Source organism: Lissotriton vulgaris, chromosome 1_1 (genome assembly GCF_964263255.1).
Source record: "Lissotriton vulgaris chromosome 1_1, aLisVul1.2, whole genome shotgun sequence".
NCBI classification, from domain to species: domain Eukaryota; kingdom Metazoa; phylum Chordata; class Amphibia; order Caudata; family Salamandridae; genus Lissotriton; species Lissotriton vulgaris.
Genome location: NC_141685.1, coordinates 1749765549 through 1749782725, shown reverse-complemented (window position 1 = coordinate 1749782725; position 17177 = coordinate 1749765549). Strand labels below are relative to the sequence as shown.

Below are 17177 nucleotides of genomic sequence, written 5' to 3'. Positions count from 1 at the left end.
CGTCCGCCAGCTTCAACTGCGCTACAGTGTTTCTCTCTCCGCCGAAGATTGAGACTTTGCCCATGATGTCGCTACTATTGTCTCAAACACCGTTTTCGCAGCTATTGGCCCCCTTTGTTGCCTCTGCCTCGCAAGCCTTTTTCTCCCTACAGTGGAATGAGTATCATCGTGCGACCTTGGGGGCGCTCATCTTTTGGGACTATGGATCTAATGGTAACTGGCGACGTCCATTTTGTTCTCACACGCCTCTTCTCTGCCGAGTGTGGCCATTTTGTCCCTTTGTTCTGTTTGGGGTGGGCTCTTCTTGGGCCAGGGCTGATGGATTTCTTTTCGCTATTTGTGACTGCTTGGCTGGCGGAGACCCGGGTTGGAACGCTTCTATGATACATTCGGATGTGCGATACGTGATGTCTCTCCCCATTTAATGCTGTAACTGACATTTGCTGTTGTTGATTCTTGTTTATGGGGTGGAGGTTGAATGCATGGCTGGGGAGTCCGGGAGCAAGTGGATTTGGCCCTCCTTCGGTTTTATACGATTTCCTTTTTCTTTTCTTCCTTTCTTTCTGTGTCTATATTTCGGGTACTCCTTTTTTGGGCGACAGGCGCACTGCTAGGGGGGGGGGGGTAGGCCGTAGCCTCTGCATGCGTGTAGGGTGTGGGGGGTAGGGGGGGTTTATTTTGTCCGTTTTAGTTTCTATGGGCCTTAATTTTTTCTCCTTTCTAACTTCCTTTCTTTTCTTATTTCTGTCTTTGGGTCCGTGGGTTGGTTAGATACGAGGTGGGTAGCGACCGGCATGAAACATGATGTGTGCTTGAATATCCTGTTGTATATATCCTTATGCCGCTATTCTGACTATAGTTTTTCTTAGTTGGGTTTCATCTGCTAAAAGTTGCCCACTCATGTTGTAGGTGGATGGAATGGACTCTGATCCTTATTAGTTTCTATATTTAAAAAATACTTTAAATTTTTTTTAAAATTAACCTTCATTTCTCCTGTCTCTCGTAGTACGATGATGTCCAGTGTAACTCTGATTGCTTGTCTATTTGTATTGCGGTGCTACCGAGTCGCTGTATAGCTTGCAAAAGTGCTTAAAATCGTTTCGAGGCCGGCCGGATGGTTGTGGGCCCGTATTTGTTTGCCGATACTGCACAATAAAGGTTTCAAAAATTTTTTAAAAAAAATAATAATTGGTAAGAGCAGAAAAGAGCGTCTATTTCAAAAGCAGAATTGTGGAATCCAAGAACCCTATGAAGGAGCTATTCTGTATCTATAGAGAAATTACCAATCCATCACGCCTAGATACCAAAGATACATACTCCACGGAGATATGCGATCAGATAGCAGATTTCTTCGTGGAAAAGGTTGAAAAAATCTATGCTACCTTCTCCAGTAGCACTAATACAACAATAAACAATGATTGCAACCCAGGCTCCCTCTCTTCAAAATCTTTCCTCACCAATTTCAGGACCCCTAACAAACAGGAATTAATAAAAATCATTAATGGAATTGGCTCAGGATCCCCTATGGATGCCTGCCCCCCGGAACAATGTAAAGCGGTCATGGAAAACATATTGCTAGATCAAATTAGTAGCATGATCACCTTATCATTCCAAGAAGGCCATGTGCTGAAAAACTGCCCAAGTTATACCCTTAAAAAAGAAGCCAAATATCCCAATAGCTCAGCTCCAAAATCTCAGGCCGATCTCGCTTCTCCCTTTCTGTGGCAAAATCATAGAAAAGATGGTCAACTTACAACTCATGGAGTTTCTGGAGAAAGAATCTCTCCTCCACCCCTCTCAGTCAGGGTTTAGATCAGGCCACTCAACTGAATCTGCAGTTCTGTACTCAACCGAACAGATCCGAAAGTTGGTGGATGAGGGAGAGACAGCAGCGTTGGTCCTATTTGACCTAAGTGCAGCGTTTGATACCGTGCTGCACTCCACGCTGCTGTCTCGACTATCAGACATGGGAGTTAAAGATCTAGCCCTCACCTGGCTCCAGTCCTACCTTACTGACAGAACATTCCAACTCCACTGCCCACCCTTTAAATCTTCGCCGCGCGGTGTCTGCCATGGGGTTCCACAGGGCTCTAGCTTGAGCCCTACTTTATTTAACATCTAGATGGAACCCCTGGCACGCATCGTGGAGGATTTTGGAGTGGGCATTGTCAGCTACGCTGACGACATTCAGTTGATATTCAAACTAACTCCAGACAGCAGAGACTTAGCTAACAACTTTTCCAACCGTATGTCAGCGATAGCGACGTGGATGAACAATAACTGCCTCCGCTTAAACGGAGACAAAACAGAGGTACTAATAGTAAGCAAAGCTATATCTGCATGGTCCCAGGCTTGGTGGCCTAGTGAACTAGGAGAATTACCTATGCCAGTGGAGAAAGTGAAAAATCTAGGCATCATGCTGGACGCCGACCTCTCAGGCAAAGCCCACGTGAATAAAGTGACAAGCAAATGCTTTAGCACTTTAAAAATTCTTCGCAAAATACTAGACCTCTTGCCAACCGAAGCGAGAAAAACCATAGTTCACGCTTTGATATCCCTTCACTTGGACTATGGAAATGTTCTCCTGTTCGGCCTAAATCAGAAGGGACTGCACCAACTACAATGTATACATAATTCAGCAGCCCGACTGGTGCTCGGTCTCCCTCGGAAAACATCCATTAAAAATGCCCTTCCCAAACTTCACTGGCTCCCTATTAGAGAGAGAATTATATTAAAGTCTCTCTGCTATGCTCATCGCATTGCCCATAATAAAGGCCCTAGCTATCTGAAAAACCTCATCACTATTCACCGCCCGATCAGAGATCTGAGATCATCGGGCATGATGCTATTTAAAATACCTCGCATCACAAAAGCCAAAATGAGTCGAAAATCCTTCCGCTACCTGGCCACTAAGTCATGGAATGCTCTACCAATCCACTTGCAGATGGAGCCCTCCGAAACAAGATTCAGAGCAAAACTGAAAACTCACCTCTTCCCTAAACATTAACTTCTGTCATCTCTTCGAATTATCCCTCGGACGAGTTTGCATTTGCAGTTAGCGCGGGGACATACAGTTTTGTGTAGCCAGGCGCTCAATAAATGCCTTATTATTATTTATTATTTACGTCTGGTTCATCATCACAGGTTCCCAGCACCCTCTGTTTCACCCATGCCACCCTCTGGTACATCAATGCCACCCTCTGGTTCATCATCACTGTAGATTATGGGGGGGAAAAGCAAGCACACCTGCTCTGCTTCAGCTGACATGAATTAATTTGGGGTTGATTTATTAATGTGTCACTCTTTTAAAATTCCAGTCTGGTACCTGCTTCCTTATCTGTAATTTGCTTTCTGTTGCACTGCAATTTTTTTTCCAGGACCTTTGTGGCCTACTTGTAGCTATTCTATGAGCCTGCTGTGAGGGTCAGAGCAGGGTCATACAATTGTTGCAACTAGCAACTGAACTCTGGAGGGGCCCCAGTCAGGAAGCACTACAGGGAATGGTTACTAATGATGAGTTTGAACTTTTGCACCTTCTGAATGCTTTCACTTTTGCAAAACTCGTTTTTCTGCAGAACAGCATTACAGCAACTGTAATGCCCCAAACAAGCTTACTTGTGAAAGTTGATTTCTAATCCAAAAGTGATCCAAAGAAAGTCAAAAGGCCTCAAATCCAAAAAAGTGCAGGCAAATGTCAACCTGAGGAGTTATTCTGATACAAATCATCATTTTCAGAAGGTCTATGCTGCTTGCTAGTGGATTTCTTGTGCAGAATTGCAATTTTTGTAATTTCGCGAGTGCGAAATTGTTGCTGCCCGCTGCACCTACATGTTTGCAATTGCGAGCTAACACCGCATGCCGCAAAATTGTATCACCAAGAAAAAAAAATCCGCTGCGTGCGAATTTGCGGATTTTCAGTAAATTCGCGAGCGTTTGCGGATTGCGAATTTACCGAAAATCCGCAAAATCCTCGGGCGTAACGGATTTTCCGCCCATGCTTAGTTGCCTGGTCCCACCCAAAAACCGTGATCCAAGCCTTGACCATGTCTAGGCTGGACTATGGTAACATCCTGTATTTAGGAGCCAACAAGGAGACAGTTCGCAAATTACAAGTGGTTCAGAACTTGGCGGCTAGAATGCTTTCCCCTGTGCCTAAATCATCGCCCATCTCAGGTGCTCTCCTGGATCTTCACTGGCTTAGGAAAGAACCAGACCAAATTTAAGGCCCTATGCTATATGCACAAAATCAAACAGGGCATAGCACCCCTGTATCTATGTTCCTTATTCAATCTTATCTTCCTACACGTTCACTTCGCTCTTCATCGCAAGCCAAATTTCGAGTTCCAAGGTTCAAACTGTCACGTATGGGTGGACGTTCCTTTTCCTATCTGGCCCCTGTATTTTGGAACTCGCTACCTTCATCTTTTCGGCATTAAACTAGCCAGAAGATCTTTCGTAAAGGCCTTAAAACCTGGATATTCACCCAGTAGATGTGGTTCTCTCTGTTGCATTTGGTACTATGGCGCCGGGAAACCTCCGGGTAGCTGAGCGCCTTATTAATGTAATATAATAATAATAATAATAATAATAATAATAATAATAATAATAATAATAATAATAATAATTATACTAATAATAATAATAATAATAAACCTTTGCCCAGACAAGTTCAAACTGTGTAAAAAGGACAAATGAAGGAAGTAATGCGGTCTCAAAATATGCCGCTTCACGCCACAAAGCTGCGGCATAACCATAGTTATGGTCCTGATGCGCTTTCCATGGAGAAGTCCTATTTTAATTTGCTAATCATTTTGTTCATTTTGTCGCTGTTTACTGTGTCCAGATGAAATGTGGCAATGACTTGGTTCATCCAGCAAAGTTTCACCATGTCATATTTTCTGCAAAAACCTCCAAGGGAATTTTAAGGGGAGGCAAATAAAAGTATTTTCCAAAGTACATTTTCTCTCAGAATAGGTTCTTTTGTCCTTTAGTGAAATTCAGTTCAGTAGAGATTCGTTACTAAAAGTAGTGGGAAGAGCTTGGACCGGTCTATACGTATATCTTTTTTAGGTTTCGCCTATTATCATTCGCTTGCGAATGTAATAGGCGAAAATTCAAGGGTTTGATCGACTCGTCAAACCACTGCAGTTTCTTCACAGTGCATGTGAGTCACGTGACCACAAAAGCGGGTCACGTGACCACAAAAGCACGCGCATCATGTCACAGACAAAACCCTCTGTTCTAAATGGACGGCAGGATCACAACACAAACGTCTGAAGTGCTTCATTTCGGAGTTAAGTTCTGTAACTAGGAACGGCCTCGCTAATACCGAGTCAAAGCTTCACTGACTATTCCATAGCATAGTTGTGCAGACTTGAACTGTCCCTTGCGAGGGCGTGTACGGATTGTGATCAGCATAACAACGAACCTCGTGCTGCTACATTAAACGCAGAGATGCATATAGAGTGTAGCTGCTGTTTTGAATGCTGCTCAGTATAAGCATCCGCTGCCCTGTGTCCTCTGTACACAGACAGATATTAGCTGGCACTGGCTCAGTACCCATGAAGATGCGCGGGCGCGCTCATTCAAAACAAGCGAAAAGCATACGGGATACTTCAGTACACGCGTATGGGCATGCACGTGCCCGTGTATTAAGCAAGGTCAGAACTGCACGTGAAATATCCTCAGTTCAGAGGCGGCGCATGCATCGGTGACATCAATACGCACAGTGCTACGCATGCACGTGTGCCCCATTCACAAAACACACCGACTGGAGAGGGGCCACTGCGCTTACTCGGTCTCGACCTAGGGTGCTCAGTGCAGAGACAGAGCGAGCAACGGCTGCACGCACAATGTGCTCAATACAGGGGCAGAGCGAGGGATGCACGTGCAGTAGATGATGAGAATTCGGACAGTAAGGGATAAGCAGTGGAGTGGCGGCACATGCGTTGCACTGAGGGAAGGGACTCCACAAGCAGTGTCGGCCTTTGCGCAGATAGCGCACTGGGCAGCACCGAATAGTCCTATATTTATGGTGAGGAGCAACAAAACTTCAAGTACTTGAAAGCCAAAAGACACGTACAACTTTTTTTACATAATGTTTATACAGCGCAAACTCAGTCGCTTTACATGAGCACCAATTACATCACACAAGGACAGTTTCAGTTAAGCGTGGGTGATTTGCCCAGAATCACGAAAAGTTAACCTGACGCTGGTTTCCTAGGTCCGATGCTATAACGCCATATCCACTCACTTAATAAAATACCGGTAATCGATCTACACAGTATTTTTGTATTTACAAAAAGACCATAAATGTGTAAGGTGTTTCACGTTTAGAAAATAATCATTAGAATTTAGTTTCAGCAGCTCCAACAAAGATCCTCCTGCCCGCTGTCCTGTCTCTTCTGCCTCAGATGTCTGCGCTCTCGTCCAACATGTTCTTCCTTGCTGCTTTTACTAAGTAAACTTTGTCATGGAAGGGAGCTGGAGGCTATTTTATTCAAGACAGGTCTTGGCTGATGACACAAACTTCGCTACTCCTCCCCAGTTTTCACGTGAATCACGCTCAACTAAGCTTCTTCGTGACGTGACAGTGCTTAACTGTAGACGAGAAGGGGTAGAGGGTGTATCTTAAGGAGATGGGATGCGAGGGGATTTCAATGAGGTGTCTGAAGCAGGTACAAGAAACAAGCACTGGCGTTGCCAATAGGTTTCGCATTTGGAAAGTTGGAGCTATTGGTTTTGTAAATGACATTTTATATTTATATATTGTTATTGACAATGCCAATAACGATATATAAATATAAAATGTCATTTACAAAACCAATAGCTCCAACTTTCCAAATGCGAAACCTATTGGCAACGCCAGTGCTTGTTTATACTTATATTGTTGGCTTGGTCCGCACATATATAGTTTTTATACGTATATCGTTGGCTTTGACCGGATCTGTGACCTGAGCAATCTTTGCCTGGCAGCTCTGAAAACTTTTTAAGCACTTGCCTTTACAAGATGGCAGGCACTGAAACCTGCATTCTGAAAATAATTGTTAGGGAGGTACAGTGGGGCTGAAGAAGCATCTCCTGACTCCAGTGAGGATTTGTTTCAGGGTACTTGTTACAAGGTATGTACACACAGTCCTGATAACCAGCTTGCAATTGTGTTTTCTTTTTAAATTATAATTGTAGTGATCCTGGAAAAAATGTATGACAAAGGAAATTCACATTCTAACTATATATGGTCAAAGACAGTGTGGGGTGAGTACTGTGGCCATGTCTCTGGTTCAGGGCCATCAGAGGTTAGGCACTATTCACAGAGCCCACTGTGCACAGCCTCGATAATTGACAGCTGTCCTGTTGGAACAGTGCTGGTGCAGGCCAAGTGCCTGACGCCTACTGTGCATGGCCAAATGCCATGCACAATGAGCCTGGTGGCATAGGCCTGGTGCAGAGCCTGGCTGCAGTCGAGGTCTTTCTCTCAGAGCCTGCTCATTCTGATTAAGATTGTTCTCAGCAGGCTAGTAGAAAAGGCTTGCATGCATGGCTGGGCCACAGGGCAGGTCCTTTCCCCGGGTATGGCTCCATGTCGTCTTTGACAGTGGACATGGAGGCACAGGGGATGGCGCAGGGGCCTGGAGCCACAGCCTGCTGCACATAAAACTGTGTGCAATGCTTTCATGGAACGAGAGTGGATGCAGGCACTTTTGATCATGCACATTGGGGTGGAGTTCAGGGTCTTGCCTTTTTTCATGCTCTGCAAGCAGCCTCAGTGTGGACATGCTCAATGAGCACAGCCTTCAGCGATACGTAGCATGGTTTGAGTGCAGGTCCTGCCCATTGGACAGGTCATGCATCCAACCCATTGTGGCCCCATGCCCCATTCCTACTGACCGATAATGGGTTGTTCCATATTCAATGCTTAAGTCGTCCAGCAGATGGATGAAAGATAGAGTTGGCATGGTTTATCGATATAATAGAGCAACAATGAGGCCTAGTTTCAGAACCATTCCACTTTCAGGGAAGGGCCTGGTCATTTTTAAATTACTATGCCTAAAGATTACGTTTTAATATCACCACTTTCTTTTCGTGGTATAAAGTGCCACTGTTTGGGCGAACTATAGTGATGTCATGGAGTAGGTCAGCGAGGGATATTTGTCACCACGGATATTATTTGTGAATTCATGTGTGGGGTGATTAGCACTGGAATGGAGGCACAACGTTATCTAAAACTGGTGATTTTCAGTGTGTCTTGAACTAGAACTAATAAACACAATGCTGTGTTTTTCAGTGAAACTTACATGTGTGTGTATGGGTGTAACAAAATCTGCCATGAAATCCGTGTTTCACGTTCCATATATTGACGTGGAGAAAACTCATCAAACTTAACTTCAGGCCATTTTGACAGGTGCATTCATAATATAAACCTAGTTTTCCTTCGCTTGCACCAGTGTGTATATTTCAAAGAAGTCTTGCACTGAGCATTTCATTTTAAAGTGGTATGTGTTTTATGTACTAAATTAAAAGCCAAGAAAGACTGGTAGCAATTGAAGCTTTAAGTACCAAAGAGTTCATACTAACTGTGGTGTAACCTGGGAGGGTGTTTCAGGTGCTCTGTAAAATATATATATATATATATATATATATATATATATATATATATATATATATATATATATATATATATATATATATATATATATATATATATCTATCTATCTATCTATCTATCTATCTATCTATATATATATATATATATATATATATATATATATATATATATATATATCTGAAAAACAAATCCTTAGAAACACGAAGTAGGGCAAAACTCCACCCAGCGCTTAACAGGAACGGACCACACAAAAGGTAAAGTTCTTAAAGTGCAAATGTATTTCCTTCCAACATGACGCGTTTCAACCAGGTTGCCCCGGCCTTGATATTAAGGTATTTATTATAATTTTTTTACAACACACGTTTCACTAAGGATGCTGTGTAATACAATTATCTCTATCAGAGGAGTTAAAAGTCTATAGGTTATGAGTTTGCAAAGAAACTGTTGAGAGCACGTCTATTAGCAGGAGCTTCAAAGGATATGGAGAAACTTCTAACTACTGCGGTGGTGATTTTTTTTAGAGTGTGTAAGAATTTTCTCAAATTTCTCACCGCCCGATGTTCTGGTAGCTTTCTAATTTAAAATACTGGGTAGGTTTTAAAAAATGTTCTGTTCTTTTCTGGTTTCTATCTTAATCATGCTGGGATGTGATTTTTGTTGTTGCAATTAGAGCTCTTGTCGATTGCTTCCCAAGGAGCTTGCATTAAGAATTGTCTTAAACTCACTAAATGATACATCCAGATTATACGTGTCAGAATCAGAATTAGCTTTATTCGGCTGAAAGTCTGCCATAAAAGTGCACAAATACATTCAAGGATTAAATTAGTCAAAAGACCCACTTTACACATAAAACATAAATAAAATACAGAAAATCATGAGTATAAACAGCAAATGTAAAAAGTCAAAACGCATGATTAATCAAAGTTCATAATGCTCCTAAAACATGCTGCTGCCCGGCGAAACTGACTTACACAGTGGCAGATTGCATTATAAGACAACTCTTGTAGAAAGTGGAGAGCCTGGAAAAATTTGCGAAAATTTCTAGTCCTCATAAGAAGTACTAAAAACATTTTTTGTACAATATTTATAGGAGTCACAAAAAATGAGAACATGAACCATTAATTCTTTGGACATATTTTGCCGTCAGGTTTATGCTGGTACCCCAGCAGAAAACAACGAATATTTCATCGTACCAGATCTAAAGTGAAATAGTAGGGTGCACCCCTTGCTTCCAATAAGTTTCCACAAATAACTCGTAGGTTTAAAGTTCCAAATAACTCCCAACATTTGATTTCTGGGCTTCGACACGTAGGGCCTGATTCTGGTGTGGTTATGAAAGAATTCCCACCTAGGGCCTGAATCTGATGCGGTTTGGAAGGCGCCCTAATGGCATTTGCTCCTTCCAAATCGGATCAGGAATGTGTCTTCCCCAATGAGGGCCCAATTATGATGCGGTTAGGAACGTATGCTCCCATTGAAGTCAACGGGAGTACAACCAAGTCGTATCGGGAAGCATCCGGATGCATCGAACTCCGTCGGTCGGACTCTCCCGGTCCGAGTGGGTCAGAAACCATTATCAAACCGATTCGGTCAGGAAGCTTTCCAACCCGCAACAAAATCGGGCCCCAAGTCTCTCCCCTTGTAAGTGTTCTATCAATAAAGCTTGTGCTTTCTTCCTTTCGAGAGCAGCACATGAGATTATATCAGAGAAAATATTTGTTAGGCTAATTCCTTCCAATTTCTTTTTTACATACCCCAACCAAGGGATGGAAAGAACTTTATCACAGGACAGACAGTCAGAGATTATACTCCTTTGTGAGTGGGGCTTCTTCCATGCTCATAATAGATAGCCACAGAAGTGGGTGGCGAGTGCAAATTAAATCGCTTAAACAAGTTCGGCCCAACTCCTTGTGGCAGATAAAATAAAATGGGGAGCAGATATGGGGACTGTGAGGATTGTCTAAAGGGAAGAAAATAATTTTTGCAAAAGTGTCTTTGGCTCACCAACTCCCCAAATGTCTGCCACTTAGGTTGCAATTGCTACACACTGGGCGGAATATATTTGTAACAGGGGTGTGAGTGCCTTTTTGCCCAGCGGAGATGGTGACTGAGAAGCACATTTTGCCCTACTCTGTGCGAATTGGGGAGCCCATGAACCAGTGGAACTAAAAGTGACCCCCAGGAAAGAAGGTAGTGGTGGTCAGTAAAGTGTTTGCAACCACTGTCACAGTTGAAAATCGTGCACGTTTGGTTTGACATTGTAAAGGATTTAGAAAGGTTAGTCGACAAGTCAAGGAATACATCGATGTTTTTCAGTTTGTAAGTAATTGTATTTCCTTTACTTTTACTGCAATACAGAAGATTTAATCTTTGAGAAGAATTTAGGAGAGTTCAGCATAAGACAGATGTGGGTGTCATTTATATACTGAAGAATTAAAATGCCAGCATCTCCAAGGGGTTCAACATAGAGATAATAGAGGATGGGTTCTAAGATCAAACCAAGATGCGCACTGTGAATCATACACAACTCTACTTGAATTTCTCCCCCATTCAACATTGTCTTTGCCTAAAACAATACCAACCCTATGTCCAGGCCAGGGTGCCCACGATCTACCTGAAGCTCAACTCTATAGAGATAGAATTCCTGTTATATGCCATGAACAACAATCAGCTAGTCCAAACCTGCCTCAAAGGCATGGATCTAAACAGATTTAAACCCCCAACTTTCACACACCACCTATTCATTTGGATTCACCGCTGACACCAAATTCACCCTCCATGAACACATTGCCATGTAACTAGAGACCACTTTGTTACAGCTCTCTGTACTAAAGAATGTGAAGTCATCCTCCCTGAAAGACACTTCAGAACTGCAGCTCAAGCCCTCATTCTTGTATCAGGATGGTAGCAATGCCCTGCTCATGGCCTCCCTGACTTCACTCTGCCCCTTCACAACCCACCCCCTTTAAGGACATCCAACGTCCATTTTGAAAGTACTTCCTGTCTCCCCTTTCTGACCTGCACCAGCTGCATCAATTGCAAAACCAACACAACCTCTACCCCTGCAAATCTTGCTGACAAGTTCACAATCTATGGTAGTTCTCAGCACACCCAGAACCAATACAGCATCAGAATGGAGTCCAAGAAGTGAAACAAAAGAACAATAGCAAGTCAACAGGCCTTCTCCATCTATGCACAGATAATCTAGAACAACATCCCAGTATCCATTACAATTTCCTCAAACCTACTCCAATTTAGTAAAGAGACAAAAAGTTATCTCTTAAAAAAATAAAAACAGTATGTCACAAAGAATCCCTAAACTGTACAGATATCAAAGGTATGGGGTCATGTATCTGGGCTGTTGTAGCAGATATGGGTCTATGAAAGCAAGAACTGAGTTAAGATAGAGGGGTTACACTTACTTTGTTTGGTTTGGTTTGAGTTACAGTAAGTGGATTTCATGGAAACATTAATATCTGGTCTGGTTCAGGGCTGGTAGGCTTACCATAACTTTATGAACAATTACTGCCAGTCCCTTAGATTTACATCTACCTTTGCCTAAGTGGCCAAAGAGTATCTGACATAGACCACAGAAGCAACCACACTGTTTTCCCACTCCACTCAAGAACCAATTATTGAAGAGCAAGTTCAGCCGCACATAGGTCCCTCCACACCTCTGTGAGAAACTAGGGCACTAAAAAAAGAAAAGTAAAAGAGGGTAAAAGTCTTTCAAACAGTCCATCAAAATCTGCTATAAACAGTGCGGATGCTCATTCCGACTAAAAGGGCTCACACTAGCACCCTGCTTCTATGTGAGGAACCTGCCCCTATGCTATCAGAAAGAAACAAACAATTGTGTGCTTTAACAAAGTCTAAGCCAAAGGCATGGGGTGATTCAGGCACGAAGTTCAGTAGAATTTATACTTTCCAGTCTGATTATTAGGAAGAGTTGCATGGACATTTTAACCCTCAAAACATGCCTGATATTGTGTAAAATAAAATAAAATAAAAAGAATTAATGAATTCTGCAAGGTTTTGGTCAACAGGAAACTTGATTTCCTGTTCAACACTTGGCCAGTCACGGTTTATTGTTAGACATAGCATGAAACCAGAAGGGAAATAAGTAATTGATAAACATTTCAATTTCCTGAAATCTAGTCAAAAAGGTAATCCAATCCTAACTATAGTAAGTGGAAGGACACTATAATTGGCAGGAGATTTCTGGTGCTGTACATAGAGACACACTAGTGTACTTTCTCAAGGCAAAAATCCTGTCTGTGGTTATATAATTTTATAGTGAAACATGGAAACTACAGTGATCTTTGCATTTATTCTTTATTCTCACTCATTCAACCACAGGATTACAAACCCTTGAAAAAGTCTTGGCCTCCTGGCCTTTGGGTGAAACATGTGTCGCTGTAGTTAACAATATACTAATAAATACAGCACACAATGCTTTAAAAAAGTTCAGTGGATTTTGGAATTACTATCCTGGATATCTTTATAGATCAACTAAAGAACAGACCTCTCTCCTCTGTTGTGTGCTAGAAAAAAAAACATGTTTTCCCAGTACCTGGGAAGATAGTCACATAAATCTTCTCACTTTGAAGTCAGAGAAAGAAAAGTAAAACACAAACTCCATCACAAAACAGAGCATGACATTTGACCTTTATCTTTGAATACACAGCAACTGTGACAAGATAGGAACACAATTTAAAGGCATGTTTACTGAAACCCAGTATTGGTGGAAGAATACAGTACATAGATGTTGGGCAAGGGAAGGGATGACCTTGAGCTGGACAGTCTAAAACAAATAGAGCCAACAAATAGAAAGCAGACAAATGTGAGCTACAAACCACAAAGCTAAAGGTAAGCAATGGGTGGAATGCATTCCCAGGTAAGCTTTCAGAATGACCCAAAGATGTTGTTGGCAAACCAGACAGCTTTGCTGTCTGGTAGGCTTTGGTCTAAAAATGTGCTGGTTAATGTGCACATTATGGTCTACTAAATAGGTTTTAGTGTTCTGGTGATTAATGCAAGCCACTCAGCATTAAGCATTTGTTATAGCCTTGGTCACTTCAACTTTGCTGCAGGGGAGGGCCAAATTATGCAGCACGGTTGATTGAATTATGTGGCAAGAAATGGCAAATTATGCTGCTTAATGCGCACATTTTGTGATAGCATTACTTTAGTTTGTTTTGTCATTTCAATGCTTGCTAACACTGCCTGGACATAGGTTGCACCTCAGTAGTACTAATTTCACACCCATATACAGCAATAATCACCAGAAAGGTGACCAGTCAATCTTTCTAAAGGGTCTACCACTTTGTGGCAACACAATTTACTGTGTTTTAGAACTTTTGAACTGCTTGAGCTAAAAACTATTTTATTGTTAAACTCTGCAAGTTATGGAGCAGATGATGGGTTGTGTGGCAAATGCAGCAAATCCATAATATTGAGAAAAGAAAGTGCCCGCACATTCGCATAATTCCAGGAGCCCTATTTAGGGCTTATTATGGATCCAGAGATACACAATAACTATATCAGATAATACAAACTAGCTTAGGTTATGAGCACCCTACATATAGCTCCATTCCACTATCCACCATATGTTTATGGTCCATAACATGCAGATTTTGGTGTTCAATGCACCAAAATCCGAATGATACGGTAAAGACTGTTTTCCCCTGTTAAATTTTGGCAAGATTGAACTGCTGAAATTCAACAAAGAATTAGTTATTTAACGCATCCAATAAATATTGGATGTGTTCAATACCTTCGAGCTCGCAATTCTAACCCATGTGTAAACAGGGGTTAACGAATAGGCTGGAATATTACGAGCAACTTGTAATCAGGCCATTGGTGTGATGAACAGTACACTGCCTTACCAGGAACAATGCCCCACTCTAAGAAACATATATATAAAAAATGCTCTGTATGTGCTCTATTTGCTTAAGCATTAACTGCAATTTTACTACACTGAATTCACAGCAGCAGTAAACAGTGTTATGGAGCTATTTATTTTGTAAGTAGAAAATAACTTTTTAATCCATGAACTACAAATGTACATTCAGGAACCAGTTATTAAAGAAATCTATCAGAGCTCAAAAAGGACTTACCCATTTTCTTGGTCGCCCTCTAGGCCGTTTCTCTCCAGTTGTTTCTTTCTAGAATGTCAGAGGAAAAAGTGGAAAGAGCTTAGTTTCAGTAGCCATTAGACCCCAGAACATAGCTTCTTTCAGCATATGCTACATTACCACTTCTTGACATACGCTAGAGGTCGGGGTAATCACATATCAGTGGTGTTGTTGTGTAAAACTGCCATCCTCCGGCCATCAACAGCAGTTTTTGGATGCTCACTGCCTTTGAGAGGGGTCTGTGTTTGACTGGATTGCTTCGATGTATACTTGAACTAGGTTTAAAGGATATGTTCTCAGCTTTTTGCAAGGACACTGGGCAAAAAAAAGTAGGTTTCCTCGGGTGGAATCCACGCACACACAGGTTGACTGTAGTGTGCAAACAATTAATAAACAACTACAAGTGTGTATGTGTGTGGCCTGCCTAGGACCCCATGTATTGTATAGTCCTTGGAGCATATTGCATTAGAGAACATGAAATTGTTAACAACGCAATTTCATAGGCATACAGTAAACAAAAAGAAATATAGAACATAAATCACTTTTCTGCAGCCAAGTATATTAACCCTGCATTAAAGGTTGCTTTAGTACTACATATGCAACAGCATTTTCATAAAAACTGTAACCTTGAAGAACACGCATTTGCAATGCAATAGGTCTGGCATTTACAAGAGTTTGAGCTATTGGCATTGTAAATGACAATGTCTTTAATTTATGTGTTGATTTTAAAGACCTATTGCTTTGAAAAATGCCTTTGGTGCCTGTTGCTATAAAGATTTTAAAAAGGCGTCAGGAGAGTTACAAAACTGTGCTCGGAGTCTGTAATTAAATTAAAGACTACTGAGTAACCACACACGTAACAGGGGTGTACTCAAGGGGATACAACAGATGACAAGGCGGTACTAAGGAGGGACTACTAAGCCTATTGCCAATGAAAAGCCACAATTTACAGTTGACAATGATGCAAGCCAATGGAAAAGATGGGTGCAGAGTGGGCAGAGCTTCAAGTCCATCACTGAATACAAAATGCCTCCCAGAGCAGCGCTCAACCTAAAAAACATTAGTTGAGGGAAAATCAGATGGAGAGTGAAAACAAAAAACACTTTCTTTGGCATTGTTTTCATTGGAAATAGTTATTGACACAAACAGAAAAAGATAACTTTAGTCTTTCTAAATCCCTGTGTTGTTTACAATCGGCATCACAATCATTTTACAAAGCAGGAAAGCGAGGAGTACAAAACACAAAAGCAGCAAGTTAGACGAGTGAATAGTATGACGTCATTAGCGGGGTTTATGTAGCCTTTTGGTTTCTTGAACTATCTAACAAATACAAGCTCTGGCGGGTAAACAAGAGGGAGCAATTGCATTTTTATTCCACTTAGGACCAAAATGAGAGGAGTTCAAAAACATCCCACCCATTCCAAATTCACAAATAACAGTTTTCGCCGTATCTTCTTCTGCTAGAGGGACGGATCAAAAAAGAAGAAATCTGCGGTATTATGCTCTTTACACCATGCAGAGACTCAGAACTACACTGAATTTAAGGTCAACACATGTGGGCAATCATATAGCAATCATATAGCATGAGGTTAGCATTGTACAAGGTTAGCTGTGATGATTACGATCTATTATCCTTTACTGAGTGGATTGAAGGGGCTACTGTAGTCAATAAAGAGGCTTTCTTAAGTGCCAAGATGTATGTTTTTCCATAGAAGTCAATAAACAACAATATAATATATGTGATTAAGTACCCCCTCTGTACATTCTAAGTATATTGAAGGTCACTGAGGAGTTCCACGATCATATAGAGGAATGAGGCCGAAGGCCAAATTATTTAATAGGGTCATGCAACTGAGTGACTTGTAATACCTTTTTGATGTACGGCAGAGGATATTTTATTTATTATAATAAATGGGCATATCATTCTCCTTTCGACAAACCACCTCAACCCTTGGTGCTTCACCCCGACACATTCATTGTGGACAAGAATACAAGCAGACTATGTACTGTCAAATTAAACACCCTAAAAAACATGTGGTAAATTTCTCAAAAAGATATTGGAATCAGTACAACATAAGTCAGTCCATACATACTGTGGCTCAGACTGTCTAGAAGCATACAGACAGAGATTCTATCTTTCTTCAGTGGCTCATAGTGTGGAAAATCAGTGGCCTAGTGTGGAAAAAACATGTTTGCCGTACACACAGGGGCTTAACTTGGTGAGTAAGATTGGAGTGTGGGGTGTGAGGGGATGAGCTTCAGATTTTCCAACAATCATACTAGCATTTAATGTTAAGGTGCAGGAGAGGTCCTTCAGGGTCAATGGAAAGGGAGAGTAGTGCAGATTGGTAGGGTTAGTCAGTAAGGGAAAACAAGATTTTGAAGGGGAAAAACTGTTTCGAAGAATTTAAAAACAGGGAGTGTGTGCATTTTTA

At 41.6% G+C, this 17177-nt stretch overlaps 1 protein-coding gene across 1 annotated transcript in view; it reads right to left on the bottom strand.

Annotated features, from left to right (window-relative positions):
- The window catches only part of HMGA2 (high mobility group AT-hook 2), a 290944-nt gene that overhangs the window by 218861 nt on the left and 54906 nt on the right, over positions 1-17177 (bottom strand). The window contains exon 3 of the mRNA XM_086919034.1: positions 14725-14772. Within this exon, the coding sequence (XP_086775160.1) occupies positions 14725-14772 (48 nt within the window). The remainder of the gene's footprint in view (positions 1-14724; positions 14773-17177) is intronic.